Source organism: Macrobrachium nipponense, chromosome 38, assembly GCF_015104395.2.
Source record: "Macrobrachium nipponense isolate FS-2020 chromosome 38, ASM1510439v2, whole genome shotgun sequence".
NCBI classification, from domain to species: domain Eukaryota; kingdom Metazoa; phylum Arthropoda; class Malacostraca; order Decapoda; family Palaemonidae; genus Macrobrachium; species Macrobrachium nipponense.
In genome coordinates this window covers 19,900,352-19,913,063 of record NC_061098.1, presented here as the reverse complement: position 1 = coordinate 19,913,063, position 12,712 = coordinate 19,900,352, and the positions used below count along the sequence as shown (strand labels likewise).

General features: G+C 36.3%; 1 protein-coding gene across 3 annotated transcripts in view; it reads right to left on the bottom strand.

Annotated features, from left to right (window-relative positions):
- Nucleotides 1-12,712, bottom strand: part of LOC135209696 (protein inscuteable homolog) — a 220,351-nt gene that overhangs the window by 2,573 nt on the left and 205,066 nt on the right. For all 3 annotated transcript variants that reach the window (XM_064242456.1, XM_064242454.1, XM_064242455.1), the window contains 7 exons: nucleotides 6,463-6,672; nucleotides 5,589-5,715; nucleotides 3,924-4,136; nucleotides 2,943-3,182; nucleotides 2,372-2,543; nucleotides 1,632-1,807; nucleotides 951-1,129 (listed from right to left, as the gene is read on the bottom strand). In XM_064242456.1, the coding sequence (XP_064098526.1) occupies nucleotides 951-1,129; nucleotides 1,632-1,807; nucleotides 2,372-2,543; nucleotides 2,943-3,182; nucleotides 3,924-4,136; nucleotides 5,589-5,715; nucleotides 6,463-6,672 (1,317 nt within the window). The remainder of the gene's footprint in view (nucleotides 1-950; nucleotides 1,130-1,631; nucleotides 1,808-2,371; nucleotides 2,544-2,942; nucleotides 3,183-3,923; nucleotides 4,137-5,588; nucleotides 5,716-6,462; nucleotides 6,673-12,712) is intronic.

The window sequence follows — 12,712 nt, the reverse complement described above, 5'->3', positions numbered from 1 at the left end:
TCAGAACTAGTTTAGCTTGAGAGAGAGAGAGAGAGAGAGAATACTGACTAATATTGATAAAACTCCTTAAACTTCACCGTATAATCAAATCAAAACACTCATAAGTTACTCATTAGCACTGTTTAACTGCAAGTCAATACTGAATCAGCCATAATTTTTAGCGAGCATTGGTCTAATAATAATTAGGTTGATTTTTCCATTGACACCACATCAAATCCGTCCTAAAACACAGGCAATGATTGGACACAAAATTATAACAAAAAGGTGTTCCCAAAGAATCACATTCATCATTGTATGTAGACTGGTAGATCCAAGTTCAGAGGTCCATATCAGGCCTCACATTCCCCCCTCAACACCCTACCACACTTCGGGCCACCTTTAGATTCAAGAATCCCCTGCTGGTATAAGGGAGGCTTAATTTCAACAAACCAACTGACCTTCTTACACTAAGATTGTGAAACTAGGATTTCACGAAATCCCTGATTTTTTTTTCAAGGAATTTGTGAAATGAACACTTCGCTTAGGAACATTTTTTTTTTTCCGCGGGCTAGTGCTAATCACGGGGAAACAGTGATTCATCTAGATTATTTCGCTGTGTTTAGTACCAGCCTCTGGGGGTGTCAAATGTATTTCGGTGTGTTTAGTACTAGCCCCTAGGGGTCAAATATATTTCGGTGTGGTTTAGTACTAGCCCCTAGGGGGGGGGGCTAGCCCCTAGGGGGTCAAATGTATTTTTTTTTTTTTTTTTCGGTGTGTTTAGTACTATCCGCGCTGGGGGGTCAAATGTATTTTGGTGAGTTTAGTACTAGACCATTGGGGATCAAATTTATTTCGGTGTGTTTAGTACAAGCCTCTGGGGGTTCAAACGTCCCTAAGTGCATTTGATCTCTCCCCTGGTTTCACAATCTTACTGTAACACATTCAAGCTTACTTTCGCCTAAATAACTAACCTCGACAGAGCAATGGCTGACTTCTGCTGTATTCTCTCAGCTGTGGCAACCTCTGGCAGGCGATGCGTAGGGGCTGGCCGTGTATTCAGCAGCCCCAGCAAGATGTTCACGCCCCCGCAAGCAACTACTTCCTCGGCAGTCTCGCGCGAACCCGCTAAGTTGGCTAACACTGTAGCAATCTGTTGCGCAAGGAGGAATGACATGGAAAATATTATAATGAGATATATATATATATATATATATATATATATATATATATTATATATATATATATATATATATATATATATATATATATATATATATATATATATATATAATATATATATATATATATATATATGTATGTATATAGATAGATATATGTGTGTGTGAAGATTTAAGTATCACAATGAAAGAGTGCGTGTGGCTATTTCAACCAAGACAAAAAAAAAAAAAAACTTTGTCATTATCAAGAAGTTAATATGTTAATATAGAACAATATTTGTAGTCAAGACTTCACGTTATTGTCACTTCAGAAACCGTCAAAATACACGTTGGACACACTATTATAACAGGGGTGCTATCAAGACTAAAAGGAATGGAATATAGTATGTATCCAAGTTATATAGATTGTTCTATGGAAAAATTATTAACGCCCACGTAAAAGGATAAAAAAAAAAAAAACCTAAATTCCCTTACCTGATCTTTGGTAAACACTGAGAGGTTTGGATTGCCTTTGGCCGCCTTCAGGAGAACTTTAGCAGTCCCGGCCTTCCTCATGGCTTCCACGCACCCACCGTCCAGGAAGGTTAGGTTTGCCAAGGCCGCAGACGCCAGCAGGAAGATCTCGGCTGATCTCGTAGAGTCCGCTAAACCTGCAGATGTAGAATATGTCTTCATATATTTGGGTTTTTTAGTATCTTACTTTTAACGATGCGAAGTGTTTTATGCTACACCTTTGACTTCTCTACCCCTAGATAAATAATATATATTTTACTCAGTGTTTGTTTGCATTATTAGATAGATAAGAATTCTGATTCATAATTTACGAATTGACGAATAAAATCAATGTTTCTTACATCGATAAAGTAAATGAAGGAAATGTATTTTTACAACATGATATCAGTAAAATAATTTCTCATATTATACAGAGAGAGAGAGAGAGAGAGAGAGAGAGAGAGAGAGAGAGAGAGAGAGAGATACTGTATTAATGCTTGTCATATCTACGGAACACAGGATATCAGTAAAATAATTTCTCATGCAATAGAGAGAGAGAGAGAGAGAGAGAGAGAGAGAGAGAGAGAGAGAGAGAGAGATTAATGTTTGACATATCTACGGAACACAGGATGTCAGTAGAATAATTTCTCATACAATACACAGAGAGAGAGAGAGAGAGAGAGAGAGAGAGAGAGAGAGAGAGAGAGAGAATGGTCAATTACCTGTGAGTGCTATAACGATGGAATGGATGTGTTCATAAAGGGCAGTCAGTCTGTGGTTATTCTCGACCCAGGGTGAGGTGACTTGAGCTAAAACTCCAGCTGCTTCGCTTCTTTCCTCCTCAGGACACTCTGGATCGCAAAGCACCTCCGATACCACCTCGATGCCTCCCGCCTGAGGAATATAAAGGAAATGGTCATTTAATGAAAGAATAAGGTTTTAACTGCACACATTTTTATCGGGTTTTCATGATAATTCGTTTGCTCTTGCAAGGAATTGCATCGTAAGATATTCGCTCAAAGCATGCAGGACATCTTTAGCACTGTAATCCATGATTAAAATATAAAATTAAAATTTAAAATTTAAAACCACGACATGAGCTTGAACCGCTGTAGTCCAGTTGTAAAAACATCAAATTTCCCAAATTTCTGTTCTAGGAGACGTACGGAGCAACTGAATATAGTTTCCAACCACGAATTACTCAATCGATTTTAGGTTAAAAAAAAAATAAAAATGAAATCAAATGAACGGACACAAGGAGAGATGAACTTTCTATCAAAGGGCAAAACAAACCTTCTCCAACTCCTCTATCCCTTCGACGACGCAACACACGGTCGCCAAGGCCCTGAGGGACGCCACCCGAACATGGGACAGGCGAGGTTCCAGGCACAGACCCAGCAGCGCCCTCACGCCTCCGAGACGCGCTATGAGGCGGCATATGTGTCCGCCATCAACGCCTAACGCCGTCAAGTGGGAGACGGCTGAGCTGATATTTTCTTCGGCATCTGGTTCCTCTAAGACTTGGACAACGACCTGAATTGAAGGAAAATATGATCAATCATTTTTTTATTCAATTTCAACGAAAATATGATCAATAATTTTTTTTTATTCTATTTCAACTGGGGACTTCTATCTCCTAAGCGGCAAAATGGTATTATTGTAGATTAGGGTAAACGACCAAATGGCCACCATTTCACTCTTAAAGACCACCTTTGTCACTCGATATTTAATTGGTGAAACAACAATACAATTATATCTTTAAGCATCCCATTCAAAAGATTGAAACTTAAAACTTATGAATGGTATGCTTAAAGATGTAATTGTATTTTGTTTCAACAATTAAATATCAAGTTAAGGTGTTCATTTTGAGTGAAAAGGTGGCTATTTGGTGTTTACCCTAATTGCTCAGAGATCCCGTTTTCAATAAAGCACATGACGTAATACGGTGCTCATCCGCTCAGCTAGTCAGCCAGTATTGATATACGCTATTTATGGCTGCTCTAAGAGGCAAAAGAGCGATGCTTCCGCGGAAAAAGTCACTTGTCTTAATGCATCTTTCATAGCAGAGTTTACATAGTAAAGTTGTTCCAGTTTTTATGTTAAATACGTAATTTTATTAGGCAAAATTGAGTTAATCTTTATAGGTAACATAAAATGTAAAATTTTGAAAAATATCACTTTTGAATGAAATAATTAAAAATAAGCATTTCTCATAAATTAGCAAATAAAGAAAATAGCCATTCCAATATCAGTCGATGAGACAAACATGACTACCTTAATTTCTCTGCTGAGCATGAGGTCAACCAGCTTCGTGAAGGCATGACCCAGCGCCGTGACCACCTGAACGACTTGTCGCGGTCTGTCGCCATCGGGGTTGCCGCCGTCGTTGTCGTCGTGTTTGTCGTTTTTCGTGGAAATCTTGTCGCAGACTTCCGTCAGCCTCTCGCAGATTTGCTGGATCACTTTGCTCTGGCGTCCTAACGACGACTGTTGAAAAAAAAAAAAGTACAAAAAAGATTCATAAATGAAATTTTCATTTGCTTTCTCTAACAAATATGAAGAAAATGAGAAAACCCGACTCTCCTGTCTGAAAAATAAAGTTTATACGTTAAAGAAAAATGATTACTATGAAAGGAAATATAATTACCTAAAACCTCCTCTCAATATAATCAAAATTGCGTCTCACTTGTCAAAAAATATATGAAACTCTTAGAAGACACTATTCTTTAACTGCGTAGTATCTTGATTAAACCTAACTATTTTCTTATTTTTGTACTACACTTCAAGGTGACGCGTTCAGAATAAGCAAGAAAAAAAAATTGCTTTGTCAAATATGCGATGAATTTACATAGAAATGTAACAAAAAGTCACACAAAAATATATAAAGCGTGTGGATGAAAATACTCAATAAATCACAAAACTACCATCCAGTTTAGTCAATTTAATAGAATAAGATATACACACGATATAAAAAATACACGCAATGTATACATACATACACGCACACACGTGTACATTATATATATATATATATATATATATATATATATATATATATATATATATATACATTACATACATACATAGCATATATATATAAATATATATATATATATATATATTATATATATACACGTTTGTGTGTGTCACTCATATATATACATACATACATATATATATATATATATATATATATATATATATATATATATATATATATACTCGTCACAAGAATCATATAATATTGAATTCGCAATACCTTTAAAATAACTTATACCCAAAAAAAGTACTTTAATCGGTAAGTAATTATCCCCGGGCCAGGAATCGAGCCTTATCTGTATAATTACATTTAGATTCACGTTTTTCCGACGTTATTTTAAGTCAATATCAAGTAAATTTTGTTGCTCAGTATCTTTCAGTACAAAGAACTACATGCTTATATAAGCGATAAAAATAAATCTTCCACACAAATGCATACGCACACATATACAGACGCGCAATATATTATATATATATTATATATATAATATATATATATATATATATATATGTATATATGTATATATATATATATATATATATATATATATATATATATATATGTATATATGTATATATATATATACCTACTTATATATATATATATATATATATATATATAGTATATATATATATATATATATATATATATATAGATATATATATAATAAAAGCCAAACCAAACACTCGACGACACTAGACGGACTCGATGGTAAAAAATGAACTCCTTGAGAGTGCTCCAGACTGTGAATAATGAGTTCTTTGGTCACATTCATTAAAAGTAATCCAGCGTAAAGAATAATACGCTGTCGCGTCTACGAGGCCCAGGGGCAAGGTCTTTCCAGCAGACGTCATAATCAGCCTCTTTCAGGGGAGCTGCTGAATGGGAGTCTTCCTTACCTGTGGCTGGAGGTCGGGGTCTGCGGCTGTCCACTGGGTGGTGTAATCCCTCAGGAAGTTTCGGATGTGGCCCACCAGGGACTCGGCTAAGGATGGAACCTGGTCCAGTTCCAGCCATTCCAGACGCCTGGAAGACAAGTCAGGAAAATATTGAAAATATGTGAAAAATTTGTCTTTTTAAACTTAATTTTATCTTCTTGAGATCAACGTTTGAGAAATAATATTATGGCATCAATGCAGTAACACTGAATGAAATAATATAAAAGAAATGCAGGGTGTCCATAAAGTCCCAGTACCATTACAAATATTTATTGCTCAGAAACCATATAAACAGTAATGCAGTTTTTTTGGTAGAATGAAATACTCTGAATGTAAACTTGAGAAAATGTAGAACATTCTACAAAATAACTGCATTACTCTATGTTATATGGTTTCTGAACAATAAATACTTGTAATGGTACTGGGACTTTATGGACACCCTGTAGTTCAATTATAAAGGGTTCCACACTCCAAATACAGCAACTTCCAAAATAAATCGCTGTATGACCTAATTCGTCAACTCATTTCAGAATCTGATGATATACAAATGATATACTCGTAAACAAATGCGTACAGCCAATACATATTTAGTTCCCTTACAGAAAAAGAATAATGTTCAATTTCTGTCATAAAAACCACTGAAGAGGTTCTATACAAAAATAATCTTGACTGCAGAGCCAACGCATACCAGAAAACAAACAAACAAATTGTTGTACAAGAATCGTTTCAGAACTGGAATTGGGCGAGATACTACCGGTCCCATATAAAACAACACAGACTTATTGAGTCGTATCGCAAATCCATAAAAGAAGAAAGACCCAAAAGACCCACTCACTGGCAAAGTCTGGCGAATTCCGTGGAGACAGCGTGGGCCCTGCGCTGGATAGCTCTGATGGCGTAGCGGGTCGTGGCGTGAGCTTGGTTGTGGGCGCGTCTCTTCGTGTTTCCGCAGTCCCCAGGAAGAGACTTGGACTGCAGGGTGTTCATGCACTCGGCCTCATAAAGGAGGTGGAGATCTCGGAGCCACTGACTAACAGACTCGTTCCTGGAGAGGTGAAAATGACAAAGGCTGATGAGGACAACTATGACAAAATACATGGCAAGACATTTAACACACACACACACACACACACACACGCACACGCACACGCACACGCACTACGCACACGCACATATATATATAATATATATATATATATATATATATATATATATATATATATATATATATATATATATATATATATATATATATATATATACATATACATAAACTGAAAATAATATTCCGCATCAATACAATTATTTTCTAGTCTAAACTCGCCATCATGATAATACCAAATACAGTATAATATCATTACCCTACTTGAACTGCTGCTATTTGATGAAAAAAAAATATATATATACGTCGTATGAGAACCACATGTTTCCTAAACAAGAAGTAACAAGGAACAGAATACTAACTTAACATAAAGTGTTGAACGATTTAGCAATGGAGTTAGTACGAAACGATGCAAATTATGATCACACTAGTTATTAGTTATTTTATTGACAAAATATAAACTATTTTTACAAATTTGTCCAAAAAGAGATATAATACAAAATATGCAAAGTGCACAATAAACACATTCCCCGTGGCTTGGCTAGCACCGCCGCCCCCCCCCCCCCCTCCCGGCAAAAAAAAAAAAAAAAAAAAAAAAAAAAAAAAAAAAAAAAAACGACAAGGCCTAAACTTGAAGCCAACTAAAGCTGCACCTGTAAGCAAAGGGAGATAGTAATGAGACTTTGGAGTTGAAAAAAATATTTCCAAAAAGTAGTGCACAGTTTCGTGGAGAGAACCAGTGAAACAATTTTGCTTAGAGAGACAATTAGGACGCACAAATTCATATCGAGATGCTTTCAAAATAACTGATTCAAATATATCGAGTTCCTGTATTTAAATAAACGACAGAGGCTTTAGTTCAGCTTGAAGCCACGAAAGAATTCTAAAATGATCTTACGGAAAATTAATTTGTGGTCTATAAAAATATCCGATGAAAATTTATTCATATTAAAAATCATGATTTAGAAGTGTGAAAAAGAGAAGAAAGAATGATAAAGCGAGGACTGAGAACACACAAATGCATGCACAAATCTTGCACACACACACATACATCGTGCGCAGGCAAGGAGCACCGACGGACTTATAAAGATTTTAATATTCATCGAAACGCTATCAGAAAATTACATCGACATCCAATCTCGAAGCTATCGCTCGAATCACGGAGACCTTGACCGCAAAATAGTACTTTGCCATATTTCATATAAAAGTTTGAAGTCTTCGTGTTCACGCTTAGCCCTGACCTATGATCGCCAAGAAAAATGAGTCCCAAGGAGTTTACGCTTTCTCTCTCTCTCTCTCTCTCTCTCTCTCTCTCTCTCTCTCTCTCTCTCTTTTTTAAACAGTTACTGTCTATAACCATACGACCACATAGCGCACTCAAACTACCACGCGCACACTATAATAATAATAATAATAATAATAATATATAATATATATATATATATATATATATATATATATATATATATATATATATACATACTATATACCTGTGTATACTATATATATGTGTGTATGCATATATTTATATATATACATATAGTACATACATACATACATACATATATATATATATATATATATATATAGATATATATATATATATATATAATATTAATATACATACATATATATTATGTATATATACATATACATACATACATACTCTTTTAGGGTGAATGATTAATGGGTAAATGAGAGTAGTGGAGTCACAAAATACAGAAATTCAGTGGAGAAGGGTTACCCAGCGCTAGTCAATTTTCAGGTGACACAAAAAGAAAGCTAGAAGAACGTTACTTAATAAGGTAAAAAACCACTTCTGATATGTAATGAGTGGTGTGCTTTTTTGTCATACATTGATCATTAAGGAATGGGATGCCACTTAATAGAATTCTGTCGGTTTCTCGGGCTGATGAAGCCTTATATTTCCATCCTTGCATCACTCCGTCAGTGCAACACTAGAATACAAAACACCCTTCAGTGAGATATACCAATGTTAAGTAAAAGCTGGCTAAACAGGAAACAAAAACTGGTACAAAATATACTCGAAAATTACTCAAAATAAAAACAAATGCAACTTTCAAATTCAATACTTTTATCAATTATTAAAGTTTAAAAAAACAATGGAGATTACAATTACCGGTGTAAAATCTAATAAATTAAGGAGAGAGAGAGAGAGAGAGAGAGAGAGAGAGAGAGAGAGAGAGAGAGAGAGAGAGAGAGAGAGCATTCTCACTCTATCTTGGACATAGGTTCCCTTGGTCAGGAATTGATGCCTCACAATCAATAATAATTAAAAAAACTATATGATATTTCATTAAATTCAAAGTTACAAACGACATAGCAAAACGATATCTCAAAAGATAAATAAAAGACTCTTCATACCTCATAGCTGTTTAAATTTCAGTTTCAGCTGAAAAATTCTAACTTAGAAAAGACAGGACTCAGACTGTACCCAATTCAGCTACATAGCAGACCCTAGAATTTCATAGGTAAATTTGAAAACCTAAACATGACTCTTAGGAAGCACAAATGGTCTAGGTAGTCTTTAATTTCTTACACTAGTGTATTCTGGATTAATAATTCAATGATTAACTTCCTTTCTTGCCTTATCTATAAACACATTCATTTTTCTGAGAATATTTTTTTGGGATGCGGCTGCGAGCCCCGTGCTCACTTCTACCTTCATGATCGATTGGCAGCTGTGCAAAGTAGTAAAACTGGTATATATTAGCGACGACATTTAACAGGTGTACAAATAAGCACTGGTTTTACTTGAGTGACACCACTACGCGAAGAATACGATCGATAAAATGATTCACAAAAGGTGGAAGCAATTCCATACCAATATAAAGGGTGACAAAACGATTCGCACTGCACTCGGTTTATGGCATGACTTTAAGGTTCTACGTCCATTTTCCTTCGAAAGAACAAAAGGAGTCGACATTCACCTCCTCTTCTCTCTCCCTCTCCAACAAATAAGCGTCTAGACTCGTTGCTAGATCACTTAGCAAAGAGAGGCAGTGCCTTTATTGCCGCCATAAAATCACTAGCGTGCCCAGCCTCGCCCTCAAAGGCAACCTTGACTCCCTCGCTCATCCTCCGAAACTCTCAATCGTCAACCCCTTCAGCAACTTCGACGAGCGGTTTTATTCCTACAGCTACTTCTTGCCAGCGACCCATTTGCATGTCCCGGCCCGCCACAGTCATTTGGTATGTGAAGAAACCCGTTGCTCGTTAAATTAAAAAATGGCTCGCATGACTTCTAAATTCAGTTCATCCAAGATTTTTAAAAACTGGAGAGCTAATCCGTCACAAAATTAAATATACTCACAAGAAAATACCTTCAGGTAATACCAAGTCGCCCAGGTATAAATGAGGTGCAGACTGCTGCCCTCAAAGGAACGGTAAACGTCTTGAAAACAGCCCTCGAATATAAGGGAAGTGAAATATAGAAGTGTCACCATAGACCCCAGGCTGGGGCCCATTGCACCCCTGGTATGAATTGAAAAGTAAGAATAACACAAACCAGAGAGAAGACATTCAATGAGAGCCGTCTATTCAACGATTTGGTTTTTAAAATAAAATTTTTCCTCTGTTCCTTGCTTATAAACGAAAATCTAAAATCTATACAACCGTAAGTTTCGGACTTATCAGCCTGTACATTATTTATTTGACAAAGTGTCATGATCACTGAGCAATCGTCATCATGAAATCAAAACACTTCACCCATGCATGTCTATTTGCATGGGGGAAAGAAGCTATGCCGTTTACCATTTACAAATATGCAATGAATTTTAAACATATCCATTTGTAACCTTTTCTGGTTCTTCCATCTTATAGGGTCAGGAAAGTGGTATCTCAGCTTCTCCTGCACCAGATACCATCTCTTTCCTTCTTAAGTTGTTGAAATTAAAGCGTTAATGTCAACCTGCACATTCGAACGTCCCTCATTATCCTTATGACAACGGGACTTTGCTCTTCTGCGATCTCTCTCTCTCTCTCTCTCTCTCTCTCTCTCTCTCTCTCTCTCTCTCTCTCTCTCTCTCAACACAAAACAAACAAATCCTATTCATATCTCGCTCTCACTTAACCATAACTCCTCCTCTCTCTCTCTCTCTCTCTCTCTCTCTCTCTCTCTCTCTCTCTCTCTCATATATACACACAAACAAATGTAAGGCATAGTAAGTCTTACTCTTTAAGAAAGTAAGGTCTATTTTTCTCGCTCTCAATCTTCAAACTCACACAAACAATTCCAAGTCTTATTTAAAAATCTCACTATCATTTACTTTAAAGCATCCATCTCTCTCTCTCTCAAACACACACACACACAAATACAAATAAAAGAGCCTATTTATCTCTTGCTCTCACCCACCCAAAACATCTCTCCTCTTTTTCCCGCAAACCGAACACAATTCCCAACACGAACCGACGAAGGGAGGAGCCTCCACGGCGTGTTTATATGAGAGAGCGGAATTTAGCATCCCCTGCAAGGAGCAATTTTGCATAAGATAAAACTTGCGTGGGAGTGGGCGGGGTTTCCAGTGTGGGCGTGGCTTCCAGAGTACTGCATGCTATAAATGATCACCAGATACACACCCCCAGGGCGCTTCTTCTCTCTCTCTCTCTCTCTCTCTCTCTCTCGTTCTACATCCTTGGATAAAAAACGCCATTTGGTGTTTTGTAATATGGTTCATTTGACTGGTTTTACGAGAGAGAGAGAGAGAGAGAGAATCATTCTAACCCCCAAGGCACTTTCTTACCATCACCTATACATGCCCTTGTACCTTGTAAGTCCGGGCTTAGCCGGCTCCTAAAGCCATTTACTTTGGGCACGATTAAGCGCGGAAAGGGGAGGGGGAGGGGGGAGGAAGACACGAACAGATCGTCGGTCGTTTTGATAAAAGGAATAATTTCAATTCTGCAAACCGAAGGAGGATCAGGAGGAAGCACTGTCACCTGGGAGAATTGAAAGATGGCATATCCTTCAAACGGAGAAAAGGTTTCTTATCTCAACTTTGTATGTACGTATATAGAAACAAAATCTAATAAAATATAGTCATATAACCAGCCTAGAATATGAGGATCTGTGGATTACGTTATACAAGCGAAAATTATTTTGTGGAATGTCCATTAAATATCTTAAGGCGCGAAGATAAACACCTTAAACAGATCTTTATACACCTGATTATCTTTTTAATAATTTAATCATTTAGATAAAAGAATTAAATTAAGCAAGTTTAATTCAAATGACAATTTACGTCACAGGCTTCAATAATATGGATGTATTCCTCGACTTATAATTAAAAAATGAATCCCCTCACCTCTCAATCTCATTCTCCTTTCCGAGTGTCACACTAAAGAGGAATTAAACGCAGCCAATAGCAGCAAAACATTTTCATAAAACCGATGCAAAAATCAGCGAAGCATAAATGATCTTTACGATACCAGCGAATCGCTTACAACTGGTAATTTTCTCCTCGGATGAAAAGAAAGGAATTCTTATTTCTTATTTCACGCGATAAAATCTTCCTTGTGTTGTACCATAAAACTCCCCTTAATAACTTAATTAGACGATTATCGCTGCATAATTTCCCGTCCCATGAAATAATTTAGAGATTTTTTTTACAACAATTTGCTGACGGCTGGAGTTAAATTACAACGTTTAACCACTATCATACTATAAATGTGGTGTGCAGAGATACCAGCTACCTCCCAAAAATGGACAAAATAAAAGGCGTAAATGAATCGGCTTGCATTCAAGTCTTCTAAATTAACAAAAGCTATGCAGATGGTTATAGAGCCATGGCGTAACTGTGATCATAGATTGTACGACTAATATTATAATAGTTGGCGACATATTTATATACATGCAGTTATTCAACGAAATGCAAAAGCACGTTGATGCTTGTATTAATCACATGAAAACTTTTGAATAAATATAGAATAGACGTAATGAAAAGGACGGGAAAAGTCTTATCTA